This window comes from Silurus aristotelis, assembly GCF_946808225.1.
Source record: "Silurus aristotelis genome assembly, chromosome: 23".
NCBI lineage: Eukaryota > Metazoa > Chordata > Actinopteri > Siluriformes > Siluridae > Silurus > Silurus aristotelis.
The window spans coordinates 18,703,488-18,723,699 of NC_139596.1; the positions used below are offsets into that span (position 1 = coordinate 18,703,488).

A 20,212-nucleotide genomic window follows, 5' to 3' on the forward strand; every position below is an offset into this window, starting at 1 on the left:
TTTATATTCGAAGACTACAGCTAACAGCTACAATGAAAATGTTTATTATCAATGAGTCGGCTTTGTCCTAATTTGATACTTAACAACATTATAGTAGATTAATTAGAACTCCACCCACTGGTTTCTCTTCTTGTCCTTACCTGTGTAATAGCGACCTAGGAGAGGCAACCAGGTGTGTGTGTGTGTGTGTTTGTGTGTGTGTGTGTGTGATAATAATAACTTTGACCTGGTTTAGTGCCCTTCCCGTGCTTAATAGTGGTTTTTTGAGTCATGAATGTCCGCCCTCTTCTAGGAATGTGTGTGTGTGTGTGTGTGTGTGTGTGTGTGTGTGTGTGTGTGTGTGTGTGTGTGTGTGTGTGTGTGTGTTGATGACAGGAATATTATTACAGGCTTATGTGGATCAGTGTGTCGATGGCAAAGGACACACCAAAGAGAAGCCAAATCACAGACAGCACACTCTTATTGTATGTGTATTTGTGTTACTAGAGAACCCCCTAGCTTCGTTAGCCTAATTCTCTGCTTATCTTTGACTAACTAGCATGGCACTATAACTTCATAAGGATTTCTAAAAACGGAATCTAAAATATACTAACATTTTATCTTGGTAGCTTCTTGGTAGCTAGCATGCTAACATGTTACCAGAGATGATTATGAACATACAGTTGATTATCGTGTATACATTTACTCAGAAGGTCTGATATTGCTAGTCTAAGTTAGCTAGCAAAGTAGCATTAACTGTGAAAATTGCAAAGGTGTTATTATTTCTTAAACATAAGATTAGCATAGTCTCGGTGTAGATTGTGAGCTTCTGTTCGGAACATAAAAAATACCTCTCAGATTCTCTTCTTTTAGATAACTGACAAACATAAACACTAACCCTGTCATCATATTTATTCTGCTCACATTAGTGTTAGAGCTGAAAATACTTCTGATTTATAAATGATTTATCATAAACAATTGTACATTTCATATATCGCTAGTTAATGTTAGTTGTTATTAGCAGTTGTGGATTTTAAAAACAGAATGTTAATGTATTTTATAGCTGGCTGATTAATTTCTCTCAGAAATCGTGTCGTGTTGGCTAGCAGGCTAGGATGAGAAATGAAGATTATAGAGATTTAGGATCAGATTTAAGTAGCATGTTATGTGATTCTGAACAGTTGTTTCTGTCAGGTTCAGCTCCCATTAGCAAACCAAATCTGTAATCATAAAAAAGCAACTAATGCTTCAAAGACTATTGAAGATTTTTCTATCCATATTTTATGATAATTAAATTATATCGAGGTCACAATTTGATTATAGTCTTCATAAAGCTAACTAGTTATAAACTGGCTAGTTTTACAGCAAGACTAGTTACACTGTATGGTCAAATATTTGTGGACACCTGAGCATTAGATTGTATGTCCTTTTTAAACATCCCATTCCACATTCAGTCCCCATTTGCTGTTAGATTAACCTCTACTCTTCTATATCAGAGCATATCTTAATATATAAGCTGGCTTTGTGCACAGGGGCATTGTCATGCTGGAACAGGTTTTGGGTCTCCTAGTTCAAGTGAAGGGAAACTATAAAGATGTCCTGTACAGCCACATGCAAGTTTCAAATTTATGGTAACAGTTTGGGGAAGAAAATGGAAAAGTCAGGTGTCCCACTACTTTAGCTCACATATATCTTTATCAGAATTTAAGCTAGTCTGTGTGGTGTTTTATTGGTTTTAGACAGCACAGACTTTTTGTTGTTCTGGGAAGATCAATATTCCCCTTTACCCCAAAGGTAGTGCAACAACCCTCTGGTGTTTATCATTGGAAATAAAGAACTAGTTTTTTTTGTCACATGTTGCCCTCTAGTGGTGAACTCGTGCTGATATTACAATCCGAAAATATTTAATTTTATTTAAAATAGTTAAAAAAGAAATGAGAAGATTTTTAATAAAAATTTCAATAGAGAGATGACAGAAGGTATATAAAGGTTATCAAAGTAATTGGGCCAGAAAGTGTTGGTTGATTGATTCTCTAGCTCATCAGCTCTGATTGAAGTGTCTATCTATCTATCTATCTATCTATCTATCTATCTATCTATCTATCTATCTATCTGTCTGTCTGTCTGTCTGTCTGTCTGTCTGTCTGTCTGTCTGTCTGTCTGTCTGTCTGTCTGTCTGTCTGTCTGTCTGTCTGTCCAGTGGTTTGTGGACACCTGACCATAACTTTGCTATGTACTTTTTGAACATCTTATTTCACATTTAGTCCCATTTGCTGTTATAATGAGCTCCACTCTTCTGGGAAGATGTTCTACAGGATTATGTTGAGATTTATTAATCCTTAAAGGTGTTACAGTTTTTCTCAGTGGCTTTGGAGCGTTTCTCAGATCAGAAATTAAATTCTCAAAACTACTTGTTCAACCTCTACATCATTTAGTCATTTGTGCTCATCATAAGAACATTTCTCGTTGCTTTGATCAAATTGCGAATGCTTTTCTACATCATTTAATCCATTGTGTACGAGTGTCTGCTGTTTCCTACATTATCAGTTGTTTATGTTCATGTTGATCAAAATGTATTATACTGGTTTCACCTAAATGGTTTTAACCCCCAAAACATTTAGGCATCAGTCCATTGCATAAGTCATTAAATGCAAAATGGTTAAACCAGTTGTCAAAATTTCTCAAGCTCTTCTTCATCACAGTTCCATTAAACTTTTTTGGTAAATGTGTTGAATTGATGAATTGTGCAGATGAATGTCACTAATGAAGGGGCGTGTTTATTTTCAGATCAAACAATAATCAACTAGTTCTCTAAAATAGGTCAAGGCTGAATCTCGTGAACCTTTACTGTAATTGGCGAGTGTTTATAAAAAGAGCAAAACACAGATTTACAATTGTTGAAAATGGATGAACAACTAGGAAACGAACATGGTCAAGAGCCAGGAATAAGGATGCATGCTGGAAGGGTAAGAAGGTAAAATAGAGGAAGAGGAAGAAGAGGCCATAGACAGACACATTTCAGATAAAATTAGAGCCACTATAATGGACCATGTTGTCAATCATGACCTCACAATGGTATTGCAAGGGATGATATCTGTTGTGTTGTGGATGAAAATCTGTGGCCCTACAGACCGGGACGTCAGGGGGTAGAGACTGATTACACTGTATAGTGCAGCATGCGCAGTTCTGCCTAAGAAGTGTTTCCTATGTTTACCTTTTGACATTTTAATTTGTGTCTTTTTATTTTCTATCACAATGACATTATATTGTAATTTTTTAGTCAGTCCACTAGTGAAGAAAAATAAAAAAGTGTGAATCCTGTCCAGTCTCTTACAATCAATATCCCACATACAGTAATGTGTACATTTGTTCATTTATAGTTGCCAGTTCAGCCTCGTGCATTTTCTATATTTGTAATCCAAAACATAGTTTACAACAGAAAATACTAAAATAAAGCATTGTCATATTGAAAAAATTACTAAGCATTTTGACTATCTTGTTCGTAAACGATGATAAAAGGACTTATTATTTTGATGGTAATGATATGTTCATTGACACAAATATTTACTTTTGAGAGAAGTACTAAGGATTTTCAGCAGAAAACAGGCTTTTGCAAGAAATCCAGTGTATTGTGTATTGTGTTTGTTTACATTGTTTTGAGAATGCACTTACTGATTTGCAAATCTTAAAGATGATTCGAGAAATGCTCCGAAGCAACTGAGGAAAACTGTAATAAAGTCAGATACTGATGTAGGTGAGGTGAGGAGGCCTTGGGGGGCACTCAGCATTCACAATTATCCCAAAGGTGTTTATAGTTTTCAAAACACGGATTCAAAACTCCAGTGGCTTCAAGCCTTCAGCTATAATTGGTTCATCCTCTGTTAATTTGCATATTGGATGTGATTGGTACAAAGCATGATCTTATTTAATGACTACAAACAGAACTACTGTTTAGCTCCTAAATCAGTTTTATGCACATAAAAACAATCTAGACATAAAATTAACATTCAATATAACTTCTAATGTCAGAGAAAACATCACAGAGTAGCTGGACACATGGCATGTATGTGTTGTTACATCATAAATTATATGAGCTAATCATGGACTGATATGCAAATACATAGCTCTGAATATTGTTATAATTTTCTTTATTTCTTTATGAGGGGCTACAATGTTTTTTTTTTTTTTTTTTTGTGGAAAAATATCACATAAAAAATACGCCCTGATACTTTAATCATCTAATCGTCATTATTATGTGGAGATTTATTTACCCTCAAGGGTGTTAGTAAAGTCAGATACTGATGTAGGTGAGGTGAGGAGACCTGGGGTGCAGTCAGCATTCACATTCATCCCAAAGGTCTACAATAGAGTTTAGAGCTCTTTGTGCACAGGACCATTGTCATGCTGGAACAGGTTGGGGTCTCCTAGTTCAAGTGAAGGGGAAATTTAATGCTGTATCCAAAGGCTTTTGTGTGCCTCCAACAGTGTGGAAATGAACCACATCCAACTATCTATCTATCTATCTATCTATCTATCTATCTATCTATCTATCTATCTATCTATCTATCTGTCTATCTGTCTGTCTGTCTGTCTGTCTGTCTGTCTGTCTGTCTGTCTGTCTGTCTGTCTGTCTGTCTGTCTGTCTGTCTACAGTGAGGAAAATAAGTATTTGAACACCCTGCTATTTTGCAAGTTCTCCCACTTAGAAATCATGGAGGGATCTGAAATTGTCATCGTAGGTGCATGTCCACTGTGAGAGACATAATCTAAAAAAAAAATCCAGAAATCTCAATGTATGATTTTTTAACTATTTATTTGTATGATACAGCTGCAAATAAGTATTTGAACACCTGAGAAAGTCAATGTTAATATTTGGTACAGGAGCCTTTGTTTGCAATTACAGAGTTCAAACGTTTCCTGTAGTTTTTCACCAGGTTTGCACACACTGCAGGAGGGATTTTGGCCCACTCCTCCACACAGATCTTCTCTAGATCAGTCAGGTTTCTGGCCTGTCGCTGAGAAACACAGAGTTTGAGCTCCCTCTAAAGATTCTCTATTGGGTTTAGGTCTGGAGACTGGCTAGGCCATGCCAGAACCTTGATATGCTTATTACAGAGCAACTCCTTGGTTATCCTGGCTGTGTGCTTCGAGTCATTGTCATGTTGGAAGACCCAGCCTTGACCCATCTTCAATGCTCTAACTGAGGGAAGGAGGTTGTTCCCCAAAATCTCGCAATACATGGCCCCGGTCATCCTCTCCTCAATACAGTGCAGGCGCCCTGTCCCATGTGCAGAAAAACACCCCCAAAGCATGATGCTACCACCCTCATGCTTCACAGTAGGGATGGTGTTCTTGGGATGGTACTCATCATTCTCCTTCCTCCAAACACGGTTAGTGGAATTTTGACCCAAAAGTTCTATTTTGGTCTCATCTGACCACATGACTTTCTCCCATGACTCCTCTGGATCATCCAAATGGTCATTGGCAAACTTAAGACGTGCCTGGACATGTGCTGGTTTAAGCAGGGGAACCTTCCATGCCATGCATGATTTCAAACTATGACGTCTTAGTGTATTACCAACAGTAACCTTGGAAACGGTGGTCCCAGCTCTTTTCAGGTCATTGACCAGCTACTTCTGTGTAGTTCTGGGCTGATTTCTCACCTTTCTGGAGCCCCAGTCCGAGGGAGATTGACAGTCATGTTTAGCTTCTTCCATTTTCTAATGATTGCTCCAACAGTGGACCTTTTTTCACCAAGCTGCTTGGCAATTTCCCCGTAGCCCTTTCCAGCCTTGTGGAGGTGTATAATTTTGTCTCTAGTGTCTTTGGACAGCTCTTTGGTCTTGGCCATGTTAGTAGTTGGATTCTTACTGATTGTATGGGGTGGACAGGTGTCTTTATGCAGCTAACGACCTCAAACAGGTGCATCTAATTTAGGATAATAAATGTAGTGGAGGTGGACATTTTAAAGGCAGACTAACAGGTCTTTGAGGGTCAGAATTCTAGCTGATAGACAGGTGTTCAAATACTTATTTGCAGCTGTATCATAGAAATAAATAGTTTAAAAATCATATATTGTGATTTCTGGATTTTTTTTTTTTTTTAGATTATGTCTCTCACAGTGGACATGCACCTACGATGACAATTTCAGACCCCTCCATGATTTCTAAGTGGGAGAACTTGCAAAATAGCAGGGTGTTCAAATACTTATTTTCCTCACTGTATCTATCTATCTATCTATCTATCTATCTATCTATCTATCTATCTATCTATCTATCTATCTATCTATCTATCTATCTATCTATCTATCTATCTATCTATCTATCTATCTATCAATTGATCCATCCATCCATCCCCCCTCCTCGTTGTTATCAGTTGATCTGGAGTTCAGTTCATATGAGCAGGTTGTGGGGTCAAGTCAAGTCAAGTCAAGAGGCTTTTATTGTCATTTCTACTATACACAGTGGTACACGGTACACAGTAAAAACGAGACAACGTGCCTCCGGAACCCTGGTGCTACACTAAACAACAACATAGAGCTACAACACAACACAAAGCTACATAAAGTGCATCGAGTGCAACCTAGTGCAAACAGTGCAGACAAAAAAACAGTACAGACAGACAACACAAGACAAGACAAGACAAGACAAAAAAACAAATATAGCGCCGACCAGTAAACCTAAAAACTATACCCGGGAGTGAATATAACCAGAACAATGTAGTGCAAAAAAACAGCAGCATTCAAAAGTAAGAGAGTGGTACGGTCAAGTATAAATAATAATAAATAAATAAATGGTGGTGGATTGGATTGAGATGGGTAATGAGTGTGTGTTAAGTGTTTAGTCCAGGTTGTACAGTTCGGTAACACACATTAGAGTGAGTGTGTGTGTGAGTTCCGTTTCAGTTCTGTGTATTGAGAAGCCAGATGGCTTGAGGAAAGAAACTGTTGCACAGTCTTGATGTGACGGCCCGAATGCTTCGGAACCATTTCCTTGATGGTAGAAGGGTGAAGAGTGTGTGTGACGGGTGTATGGGGTCGTCCACAATGCTGTTTGCTTTGCCGATGCAGGGTGTGGTGTAAATGTCCATGATAGAGGGGAGAGAGACTCCGATGATCTTCTCAGCTGTTCTCACTATCCTCTGTAGGGTCTTGCGATCCGAGACGGTGCAGGTCCCAAACCAGGCAGTGATGCAGCTAGTCAAGATGCTCTCAATGGTCCCTCTGTAGAACAAAGGTCAGGATGGGGGGAGGGAGATGGGCTTTCCTCAGCCTTCTCAGGAAGTAAAGATGCTGCTGGGCTTTCTTCGTGATAGAGCTGGTGTTGAGTGACCAGGTGAGGTTGTCTGCCAGATGAACACCAAGGAATTAGGTGCTTTTGACGATCTCCACTGAGGATCTATCAATAATTAGTGGAGATTGCTCGCTCTGTGCTCTCCTGAAGTTCACAACCATCTCTTTGGTTTTGTCAACGTTCAGAGACAGGTTGTTGGCTCCACACCAGGCTGTTAACCGTTGCACCTCCTCTCTGTATGCTGACTCGTCGTTCTTGCTGATTAGACCACCACGGTCGTGTTATCGGCAAACTTGACGATGTGGTTGGAGCTGTGCATTGCTACACAGTCGTGAGTCAGCAGAGTGAACAGCAGTGGGCTGAGCACACAGCCCTGAGGGGCCCCAGTGCTCAGTGTGGTGGTGCTGGAGATGCTGTTCCCGATCCGGACTGACTGAGGTCTCCCAGTCAGGAAGTCCAGGATCCAGTTACAGAGGGAGGTGTTCAGGCCCAGTAGGCTCAACTTCTCGATCAGGTGTTGAGGAATGATTGTGTTGAATGCTGAGCTGAAGTCAATAAACAGCATTCGTACATATGAGTCCTTGTTGTCCAGGTGGGTGAGGGCCAGATGGAGGGATGTGGAGATGGCATTGTCCGTGGAACGGTTCGGATGATACACAAACTGCATGGGGTCCAGGGAGGGTGGAAGCTGGGACTTAATGTGCCTCATGACGAGCCTCTCTAAGCACTTTATCACGATGGGTGTGAGCGCGACGGGATGATAGTCATTGAGGCAGGAGACAGTCGATTTCTTTGGCACAGGAACAATGGTCATTGTCTTGAGGCACCTGGGAACAACGTTGCTGCTCAGGGAGATGTTGAAGATGTCAGTGAAGACATCTGCTAGCTGTTCTGCACATTCCCTGAGCACTCTGCCAGAAATGTTGTCAGGTCCAGCAGACTTCCGTGGGTTAACTCTGCATAACGTTTTCCTTACTTCAGCTGTGTTTAGACAGAGCACCTGGTCAGTGGGAGGAGGGGTGGTCTTCCTTGCCTTCACGTTGTTCTGTACCTCAAACCGGGCGTAGAAGTCGTTCAGCACATCTGGGAGGGAGGCCTCACGGTCACAAGCAGGTGATGTTGTCTTGTAGTTTGTGATCGCCTGGATGCCCTGCTACATGCGCCGGGTGTCTCCGCTGTCCTGGAAGTGGTTGTGGATTTTCTTCGCGTGTGCGCGCTTTGCCTCTCTGATGGCACGAGACAGTTTGGCCCTTGCTGTTTTTAAGGCCGTCTTGTCCCCTGTTCTGAAGGCAGAGTCTCTTTGTTTCAGCAGCGCACGCACATTTGCAGTCATCCACGGTTTCTGGTTGAAGCGTGTAGTGATGATCAACGCACTTGCCGATGTAGCTGGTCACTGATGATGTGTACTCCTCCAAGTTGATGGAATCGCCGTTGGTTGCAGCCTCTCTAAACATATCCCAGTCAGTGCACTCAAAACAGTCCTGAAAAACAGAAGTAGCTCCTTCTGGCCAGGTTTTCACCTGTTTCAGAACCGGTTTACAGCGTCTGATGAGTGGTCTGTATGCTGGAATTAACATAACAAAGCAGTGGTCTGAGTATCCGAGATGGGGGCAGGGCTCCGCACAGTACGCGTCGGGGATGTTTGTGTAAACAAGATCCAGCGTGTTCGTTCCTCTCGTTGCAAAGTCCACATGCTGATGGAGTTTAGGAAGCACAGTCCTGAGATTCACATGGTTGAAATCTCCGGCGATAATAAACAATCCATCGGGGTGAGCATTCTGCAGGTCGCTAATAGCGCCGTACAGTTCACACAGTGCCGCCTTAGCATTAGCACTGGGAGGAATGTACACTCCGACAATATAAACAGTGGTGAATTCCCGTGGTAAATAAAATGGTCTACATCTAACAATCATGTTGATATAAACACACACGCCACCACCACGAGTCTTACCGCACAGAGCTGCGTTTCTGTCGGCTCAAAACACGGTTAGCCCGTCTAGCTGGATGGCGGCTTCCGGAACTCTGTCGCTGAGCCACGTCTCCGTGAAAACAAAGACACAACAGTCTCTAAACTCTCGCCGTGTGGTTCGCTGAAGTCGGATGTAATCCAGTTTATTGTCCAGGGAGCAGACATTTAAAAGAAAAATGGACGGGAGAGCCGGCCAGCTAGGGTTAGCATTTAGCCTAGCATGGACACCCGCCCGCTTGCCGCGCTTCCGCTTTCTCGAGCAGCGCTTCCGAAGTCCCCTCTCCCGGCCACTGGCATCAGGTGACACCAAGGTCTGGGGGCCTGGTCTTTGTGGCGGAGGTCACAGCAAGCCGAGGTCGCGAAGGTTGTTGATAAGATCATCATGCAGATTATTGGTTGCATGATGCCTGTACCGTAGCAGTGTCTGGTGGTCGTACACATGAACACAGCTGACTCTGGTGTCCATGTATTGTGGAAGGTCGAGCTAAATATGGTGAAAGCACCATTTTTGGATCTGGAGAGTTGCAATGAGGAACACCTCAATGCAGGATGATGGTTTATTCAGGAGGCATTTTTTTACTCTTTGGAAAATAATGATAAACACACACACACACACACACACACACACACACACACACACACACACACACACACTCTTTCCATCTCTTGGAACGGCCTGATTCAGGTCTTCGAGCTGTCTCTTTCTGCCTGGAGGAGCTGAAATGTCCTTTCTCAGGCATTTGTAAAAAGTGCTGACCAGCTGATGCAACAGCATTAGTTACTACACACACACACACACACACACACACACACACACACACACACACACACACACACACAGGCTGCAAATCAGATCACTCCCTTTTGATTTGCCCTTTCAAATAACTCAAAACTGATATATGGACCTGTAAATTTTACATCTCACTCTTCTGTGTGTGTGTGTGTGTGTGTGTGTGTGTGTTTGTGTGTGGGTGTGTTCGATCGATATTTCGTCCAGCCTGGAACAGATATGGGGTCGAGGAGTGGAGAACCTCGTCATCCTCATTCCATATTCAGGCACTGCGGCGGACACACACACACACACACACACACACACACACACACACACACACACACACACACACACACACTCTGAGACTGCAGCAGTGGATGAAGTCTCCACCCGACATACTATAAGAACTATAATCACTTTAACACAATACAATATCAGTACAACACACACACACACACACACACACACACACACACACACACACACACACACACACACACACACACACACACATCTAACACACTCCATCGTTCTTCTGTTTCTCCTCCTGGTAGAGAAGTGATAAAGGTACAGGTTTTATATGAGAGTACAGATAGAAGTAAATGGGGTTCATGTTTTGCTCATCCTATGATTTTCTGCTGAATGACTGACATAAAGAAGTGCAACTTCTATCATTTTTTATCTTTTCTTTCTTTCGCTCATTCTTTCTTTCTGTCTCACTTCTTTCCCTTTTTTCATTTCCTTTCTTTTCCCCATAATTTCCTCTCTCATCATTTTTTCTCTTTATTCACTTTCTCTTTTTTTCAGTCATCCACCTCTTCATCATCAGTTTTTTATATTCTCTCTCTCTCTCTCTCTCTCTCTCTCTCTCTCTCTCTCTCTCTCTCTCTCTTCTCTCTCTCTTTCTCAAGCTCATCACTTTCTCATCCTCTCTCATACTGTATCCCACCCCCTCCCTCCTCCTTTTTCTCTCTGTGTATATAAAGCACGCTGCTCTGTCTTTCCTCTTCATTGTCTCTCTCCTCTTTCTCTCTCTCTCTTCTCTTCCTCCGTGTTTTCTTCTTCCTCGGGTTTCCCCCCTCTCTCCTTCGCTCCACCATGAGTTGCCATAGCGACGTTTACTCCACGAGCTCCTACCGGAATTTCTTCGGGGACTCCTCACGCGTGTCTGCGGCTCCGCTGCGCTCCTCGGCGGGTCACCGGGCTTATGGAGGCGCGTACCGGAGCCGGGCGTCCTCGGGTCTCCTCGCCGCCTCCTCGGCGCGTGACGCGGCGGATCTCGCGCACTCTGCTGCGTCCACCACCGAGCTGAAGATCGTGCGCACCAACGAGAAGGAGCAGCTGCAGGGCCTCAACGACCGTTTCGCCGCCTTCATCGAGCGCGTGCGCGAGCTCGAGCAGCAGAACCGCGCGCTCGAGGCCGAGGCTGATGCGTTGCGCCGCAGCCTGGGCTCCGAGCCCGCGCGCCTCCGCGACCTCTACGAGCGCGAGCTGCGCGAGATGCGCGAGCGCGCCGACCAGCTGGAGCGCGACCGCAGCCGCGCGCAGCTCGAGAACGCGCGCCTCGGGGAGGCGCTCACGAACGTCCAGGAGAAGCTGCGCGACGAGGGCCGCCGGCGCGACGAGGCCGAGACCGAGCTGCAGCACTGCCGCAGGGAGGCGGAGGACCGGGCGCTGCAGCAGCACGAGCTTCAGAAGAGGGTGGAGTCGCTGCTGCATGAGATCGAGTTCGCGCGCAAGGTGCACGACGAGGAAGTGCGCGAGCTGCAGGCTTCACTGCAAGCATCTCAGGTGTGATAATAACACATACAAAAAACTATAGTAATAGATATATACAATACTTATAAACTAATAATACACATAATATATAATAACACAATATAACTATATAATAACATTCTATTAATACATATAAAATACTTATAAACTTATAATACACATAATATATAATAACACTTATATTGTAAATAAAGTGAGGAATTAAATCTATTACAACTAATAATAATAATAATAATAATAATAATAATAATAATAATAATAATAATAATAATAAAAGCCTAATTGTTCAACTAGTTTCACCTTTTTGATGTCATTATATAATAATGACAGCAGTTGAAGCTTTTTTTAATAATAGATTTTACTATTATTATATATAATAATATTTATAGTAAACAGTTATTTTTATATAAATAATTATATAAAATATAATTTGCCTTGCAATTATATTACTAATAGATATATTGTTACAAATAATAATAATAAAATCATACACCTTATATACTTTTAATACTAATAACTTGCAATAATACTAATACTTGTCTAAATGTTTACTTCTGCTAGTAACAATAATACTACATATAATAGTGCATTATATTATCCTATACCCTATATAAATAATAATAATAATAATTAGAAGAAGCAGGAAATGTAATATAGTGATTATAGCAGTTGTCTGTTAATAGACAGTTAAAGAGGCACTACACATACACCTAAAGATGTATTTAAAGATTGTATGAGTGTGTGTATAAGTTAATGACAGAGTTTAGGTGTGTGTAAAGTGTGTGTGGTGTTAATTCAGCAGGCAGTGATTCAGCACTGCGGATTTTGCCGTGTGTTGAAGCTTGCTGGCAGCGTCCTCTCTCGTGTGGGGAGTGTGGTCCTGATTCAGCACTCTGTAGTGCACGTCCTAGCGTACATCTCACCTCTCAGCAGCATTACTGCAGCACACACACACACACACACACACACACACACACACACACACACACACACACACACACACACACTAAACCAACTAACATCAGCACACACACACCTACATACACACTGCACCAGCTTCTGATTAACAGTATTTATAATATTGATAATGTTAGTATTGTACGTCCTGATGAATCTAGAAAATGATTTTTATATAAGACTGCATGCATTTCTACTCATTAGGGAACATTTTTAGGTGTATCATGAGCCAAAAGCTTTGCCAAATATTTCATTAGTAAACTAGCTTGTGTTTTTTGTATCATTATTTATGATTACATTTATATTTCTCAGTGATCTATTACACACAACACCAAACACACACACACACACACACACACATATACATACAAACACATACACAGCATCCAAAACTGTAACTCTTTATCCAACTATAATATCATCTTAGCTAACATAGCATGCTCGCTGTTAATATTAGCTAGTTAGCACATTGATTATCAGCTCCAGAAATCTTCAGGATGTACTTCTTTGTCCTCTATTAAATTGCACATTGCATTTGCATATCGTGATTATGTTCTTACGTTGTGACAACACAATCAGAGCTTTTGTTTAGCCACGCCCCCAAATAAGTTGTATAAAGGACTGATAAAGAAGATTGGGAATTAGCCAGCTCAACAACATTTGTGACAGAGTCTCTATTTATTTAGTTTTTATATTTATTTATTATACTTGTGAATTATATTATATGGCATCCAAATCTGTAAAAACATCACATTGGCAACCACAATTTGTTTAACACTACTAATAGCTAGGGCTAAATGCTAGATAGCTAGTTTTTGAAAAACATGGATTCGAGACTTCAGTGGCTTCAGCTATAATTTCTTCATCCTCTGTTAATTTGCATATTGGATGTGACTGGTACAAAGCATGATCTTATTTAATGACTACAAACAGAACTCCTGTTTAGCCCCTAAATCAGTGTTATGAACATTAAAAACAATCCAAACATAAAATTAACATTCAACATAACTTCATAAAGTCAGAGAATACATCACAGAGAAGCTGGACACATGGCATGAACGCGTTGTTACATCATAAATTATATGAACCAATCATGAACTGATATGCAAATACCTAGCTCGGAATATTGTTATAATTTTCTTTATGAACATTACTTACTGCCTCTTTAAACATTTTTGTTTCAGATATGTGTGGAGATGGATGTGGGTAAACCCGATCTCACGGTGGCCCTGAAGGACATCCGGGCGCAGTACGAGGTCCTGTCTTCAAGGAACCAGCAGCAGGCGGAAGATTGGTACCGCTCCAAGTATACCAGCGTGACCGGTGCGACGGCACGCGATGCAGACGTTATGAAACAGACCAGAGACGAGCTGAGCGCATGCCGGCGTCAGGTTCAGGCTCGTACACTGGAGATCGAATCCCTACGCAATCACAACGAAGCGCTGGAGAGGCAGCTGGCCGAGATGGAGGATCGTCACAGCACGGAGATCGGAGAGCTGCAGGTCAGAGACACTAAAACACGCACTTAATATATTATTAACACGCTTATAACGCTTAACTACAAATATAGAACTAAATACAACTTAAATCTGATGTTAAATTAAATCAAATAGCATATAGCAGAAATCCCTCACCACCAGGTCACAAGAGACAAACCACTCAATTATTTTCAAAAACAAAAACCGCGAACAAACAGCCGTAAGCCACCACATCTACAAACGTAGCAGCGGTGAGAGCATCCATACTTAAATGCTGACCATATCACTAACTCAGAAACAGTTCATTATTAAGGAAGAATAGATTTTTTTCAGCTGCAAGATCATTTACAGTAAAATATACAGTGAAGCTGCAGAAAACAAGGCCACGTTCCTCTTTTATGCACTGTTTAGTAACAGTTGGAGACCTCTGGCAAAAGAGACACATAGAAAAAGGTTTCCTAAATGAAAGTTAAATAAAAACATGTACAGTGACTTTGAACTTCGAAGTGTGGAGACGAGTATTTTATGTTTTTTTAGCGACACTTGCATGTTTTTTTTGCTAAAAACTCTGTAATGTAATGGTATGAAAATTTACTTTGACAAAACAAATCCAGTGTTTCATTTAAAAATCCAGTGGACACCAGAGAACTTTTTTTCAGTCATTCACTGTCCAATTTTTTGCTTTTATATAAAAATATTGATTTTTAAATCTGTTAAATGCTTGAAATGTTAAAAGTATAGTACATTTGAACAATAAAATTAAGTGAAAAAATGTAAATGTGTACACATGCAAATAAATAAATAAACAGATTTAAGCCTACACACAATATACAAAAAAAGGGGTTCGGTAACTGTAAATTATTATTTTATATTTTACTCTATTATTATTTATAATATTATTGTTATTATTATTATTAAATAAATAAATGGATTTAATCTGCACTGTAATATTGGGGAATGTGCTGTGTGGTTTGGATAGGAGACGATTGCTCAGCTAGATGACGCTCTGCACAGCACTAAAGGAGAAATGTCACGTCACCTGCGCGAGTATCAGGACCTGCTGAACGTCAAAATGGCACTAGACATCGAGATCGCTGCCTACAGGTGAGACGCTGATTATCTGCAGCACATAGTTTTACTTTTAAGATGTCTGTATGAAAGAATTACCTGCTTTACGCTAGCTAGTTGTTGCTTAGCAACAAGATTTAAAGCAGATCAGCATATCTGGATGGAAATGTCTCACCTGACTCCAAACAATTGGATTTGTATCTTTACAGGAAGTTACTAGAAGGTGAAGAGTGCCGTCTGGGCAATGTGGGCGTGACCTCAATCCATCCCACCTACTCCGCTGTTTCCTATTCGGCCGGACGTGCTTATACTCTGGGTGCTTACATGAGGGGCATGGCCAAACCTGAGAGTGAGGAAGAAGAGGAGGAAAAGGAAGCAGAGGAAAAGGAAGAAGAAGAAGAGGAAGGAGGAGAAGAAGAAGTAGAACAAGGAGAAGAAGAAAAGGAAGAAGCAGCTGAGGAGGAAGGAGGAGAGGTAGAGGAGCAGGAAGAGGAAGAGCAGGAGGAGGAGGTGGAGAAGGGGGAAGAAAAGGAGGAGGATGAGGAAGAAGAGAAGGAAGGAGGGGATGAAGAAGAAGGAGGAGAGGAAGGAGAAGAAAAAGAGGAAGATGACCAGGTTGAGGCAGAAGAAGTGATGAAGGAGGAGAAGGAAGAGAAAAAAGAGAAGAAGGCAGAGGAAGAAGAGAAGAAGGAGGAGATGAAGGAGCAGGGAGAAGATAAGAAGACGGAGGTGAAGGGCCAGGAAGAAGAGAAGAAGAAGGAGGTGAAGGTCCAGGAAGAAGAGAAAAAGAAGGAGACAAAGGAACAGGAAGAAGACAAGAAGAGTGAAATGAAGGAGCAGGAAGAAGACAAGAAGAAGGACAAGGAGATTGAGAAAGAGAAGGAGAAAGACAAGAAGAGCGAAGACAAAGTGGTCGAGAGCAAAACCGAGAGCAAGGAGGAGAAAACTGAAAGCAATAAAGAAGAGAAGAGCAAGTAAAGACATGCCCCTGCTCCAACCATCCAATTACAGAACTGGACTTTAATTTATTCACAAGTCAATCAATTTACCATCTTCATATCTTCATCTTCATTATTATTATTATCAATCCATCTTCTACATCTCGTACATGGTTATCTCACACATTTCCACAGCAGCTGTACGTTCTTTATGCACTGACCACTGAATGTTCAGAAGAGCCTTAATGTAGCTACAATTTCTGATATACACCTCAGAAATGCAGAGCCCATCTGTTGGTTCTGAAATCATACGCCAAAAAATAAAAAATAATAACTTCAAACTCGACTTTGGTACTAAATGATAAAATCTGAGGTAAACTTGTGAAAACACGAGGTCGTTTATAACCGGTGGTAACTGAGCTAACTAAATTGTTAGTCCAGAATGCTAATCTAGCTAATCTTCTTCACATTTCTGAAATCTTCCTAAAAACAAAAAACAGAAGTAATACTTTTTATGTACCTTAATGTTAGCTATAAATTCAAACAATGATTACAAATGTCCTGAAAACAGGTCCTAAAATCTTTTCGAAAAGCCAACTTTTCCCCCTCATCATAAAATGCTAGCAAGCGTTAGCACATCAGCCCTACTGAGTTGCACGTTAGTAGATTTATGAGGTAATTCATGACTATTATGATGTAACAGAGCAGCCCAAAAACTTGTAATTAGCAATGTTACAACAGATATAACTTTAACAATGTTTAGTATTCCATCTTATTTTTTTTTCATCTTAGCTTTATGTAGCATGTCATCTGATCGATAGCAGTGATGGCCCAATAGTTAAAGTTTTGGGATACTGATCAGAAGCTTGGGGGTTTGAGCCCCACCACCATCAAGCTGTCACTCTTGGACTTTTGAGCAAGAACGTTAACCCTCTTTGCTTCTGGAATGGCTTATCATGGCTGACCCTGTGTTAAGATAAAGAAAAAAAAGAATTTCACTGTGACTGTTTATGTGGCAAAAGAAGGCTGTTTATATATAAGACATTAGACTTCTGATTAGAAGTTCTTATCCCACGACTACCAAGATGCCACCATCAAAAAAATGCTTAGATGAATAAAGTGCGGTAATGTGAGAAAAAATTTAACTAAAAAAGTGAGAGAACTTGCTAGAGTTAAAAGCATATGCCATAAACATCGTATAAAAAATGCTAAATTGTCGTAATAATTTCGAGAACCCAACAATATTCCCCTGAACTTTAGCGATAATACCAGTTAAGTTATACAGTAATAACCTACACAATAACTGTAGAAGTCGCATTCTTTATGTTTATAAGTTTTACCTTCGATTTGAGAGTTCAGATTTTAAACACAGCTGATGAAGGACTTCACTATGTATACATTTATATTTAAAGCATCCATATAACCAATGCTTATCATATATTTTATGCTTTTTCTCCCCGTCATGTATTTAATCACAAACATTACATCTGTTTTTATTGTGATGAACAAAAAAAGTCACAATAGCTCCAGCTTATGGCAAAGTATAATAAAACACACTTAAGCTTTAAAGAGAATGTATGTGGATTTGAAGTGTAGATGCGAGAGCTTGCATTGATGCATCGTCAGTTCAGGAATGAAACTTTTAAAGATTTTAAAGAAGTTGCTGCTATTTATTTATTTATTGTTTGTTTTGTTTTTTTCTTTGTGGAAACTTTACCTCCTGTTGACTTGTTCATTCATAATAAATCTTCCTGCACATCAAACTGGAAAAGAAATGTCAAAATATAAAAACATGGCCACGGCATCACATGAGCATGAGGACGCTTTCCGTGAGGCTACAAATTAACAAAACAACCTGCTGAAAGCAGATGACTTTAAAACACCAACTCTTTGCACATGATGGACAGACACAGAGACTAGTCTACTAGCTATGGTCAATAGATAGGGATTATTACATCACTGTATACACACACACACACACACACACACACACACACACACACACACACATCCACAGAGCTAACTAACACTTTCAACACACCAGCAAAATCACTTTTAAAAAAACACTAATATCCACGAAGAAGGCATTTATTTTATTATATCAGTCTAATGAAAGGAGGCATGTCCTTTAATGTCCTTCTGTGGCCTCTGTACATGTCAGCCCAAAAAAAGAAGGCGTGGTTTCTCTTTTTCCTAATACAATACCAAGAGGCGTGGCTTCTGTTTCTGCCAGTTTAAGTGAAGGAAGTGTGGACTTTGTTCTTTGTCTCTGACAATAGAGGAGGCGTGGCCTTTATGTTCATGTCAGCTACAGGCAAAGGGGTGTGGCCTTATTTAACACTTTGCATAAATCACTTTATGTTACATTAAAGCAGCTGCATCGAGTCACATTTCATCATCGGCTTTAAACGTTCGAGTCGATGGGAGGTTCAGTTTATCTGCATGGCCTGCCTTTTAAAACTTGCTGTAAGATGACAGAGGACAGTTTTGCTTGCTGTGTGTGTAAATAAAGCGATAAAGTACGTACTGGAAATGCCTTAATGGTGAATGAGATGCTTTTCCACTTTCACACTGGATCAAAAATGCTTTCAGTCTTCCACCGAGAACGTTAGTGCTGCTCAATTCACTCCAAGCCAAATAAAGCTGTTTATCAACCAGCATTCTGTCTGTGATTATTGTAGACGTGTGTGTGTGTGTGTGTGTGTGTGTGTGTGTGTGTGTGTGTGTGTGTGTGTGTGTGTGTGTGTGTGTGTATATGTAAGTGTGTGTGTGTATGTGTGTGTGTGTGTGCGGAATCGCATGAGCGAATGTGTTTATAAGGAAATCTGTTTATTGTCCATTACTCTAAATGATGCTGTGTCATGTTCCAGCTCTCACGACAATATAAAACAACCGTAGTTCATTTCCACTGATTTGATAGATGAGTTTAGAAAATATAATATTATAATTATAACAATAATAATAATAACATTAACAATAACAGGAAATGACCTTACATCATTTCAATACCTGAGGAGTTTGTATCACGTGTAGGAGGACAGTGACGTGTGCAGGACCGACTCCTGCATTCAGATGTAGGTATGAAGCTTACATTAGGAAATGATCTCAAACTCGCTTACAGATGAACATACATGGACTCTGATTCGGACCTGGACATGACCTGATAACAGACATGGACCCTGGTGTAGACGTGATAACTGGACTTTTGACATTTATTCTTAGACTTTCAGATACTGAGATAATAATCAGATTTTTAGTCTCTGATTTGACTCCAAATCCAACACACCAAACAGAACATGAATCTAATGCTGACTCGGCGTAATGGAATTATTTATTACAGTTTTGTTTTGTTTTTGTAAACAATGTTGTGACTGGAGTTATTGAATAAATGTGTGAATGCTGTACAGACTCTAGTGTGTTGGGAGAGTGTGTGTTTTTATCAAGGAAATTTATTTATTTTGTACCCCCCACCACCACCACACACACACACACACACACACACACACACACACACACACACACACACACACACACACACACACACACACACACACACACACACACACAAACCTAGAAGTATGCTATAAATAGATGTCTGCATTGCAGATGTCTTTAAAGCCAACACACAGCTTGATTCAGGATGACATGCACTAATAAGGTACACACACACACACACACACACACACATACACACACACACACACACACACACACACACACACACACACACACACACACCATAAACTGATGATCTTATTTATGTTTTTTAATTATAAGGAAACTTCGGCTGCTGTGTAAATGTGCACCCGAGTGACATTATTGTTCTTTTATGTAAAACTAAAGGGTCATTATATAACTGATAGATAATTAAAGAGTCACAGGGGGACATTTGGATTACACTGTGTTGGGAAAGTCAGCAGTGCATGCTGTAGTGAGCAGAAACACTGCAGAAGGAAGTGGACTAACACTGCAGCCTGCAG

At 40.6% G+C, this 20,212-nt stretch overlaps 1 protein-coding gene across 1 annotated transcript; it reads left to right on the plus strand.

Annotated features, from left to right (window-relative positions):
* Positions 1–10,325: 10,325 nt before the first annotated feature.
* Positions 10,326–18,892, plus strand: neff1 (neuronal intermediate filament family member 1). The gene is made up of 4 exons (XM_083527372.1): positions 10,326–11,803; positions 13,933–14,250; positions 15,206–15,330; positions 15,504–18,892. The coding sequence occupies exons 1-4, from the start codon at positions 11,111–11,113 to the stop codon at positions 16,270–16,272; spliced, it is 1,905 nt and encodes a 634-aa protein (XP_083383498.1). The 5' UTR covers positions 10,326–11,110; the 3' UTR covers positions 16,273–18,892.
* Positions 18,893–20,212: the final 1,320 nt, after the last annotated feature.

Coding starts and splice junctions, on each gene's coding strand:
- neff1 (XM_083527372.1), top strand. CDS start 11,111: ATGAGTTGCCATAGCGACGTTTACTCCACGAGCTCCTACCGGAATTTC. Junction 11,804..13,932: donor CTTCACTGCAAGCATCTCAG/GTGTGATAATAA, acceptor TTTTTGTTTCAG/ATATGTGTGGAGATGGATGT. Junction 15,331..15,503: donor ATCGAGATCGCTGCCTACAG/GTGAGACGCTGA, acceptor GTATCTTTACAG/GAAGTTACTAGAAGGTGAAG.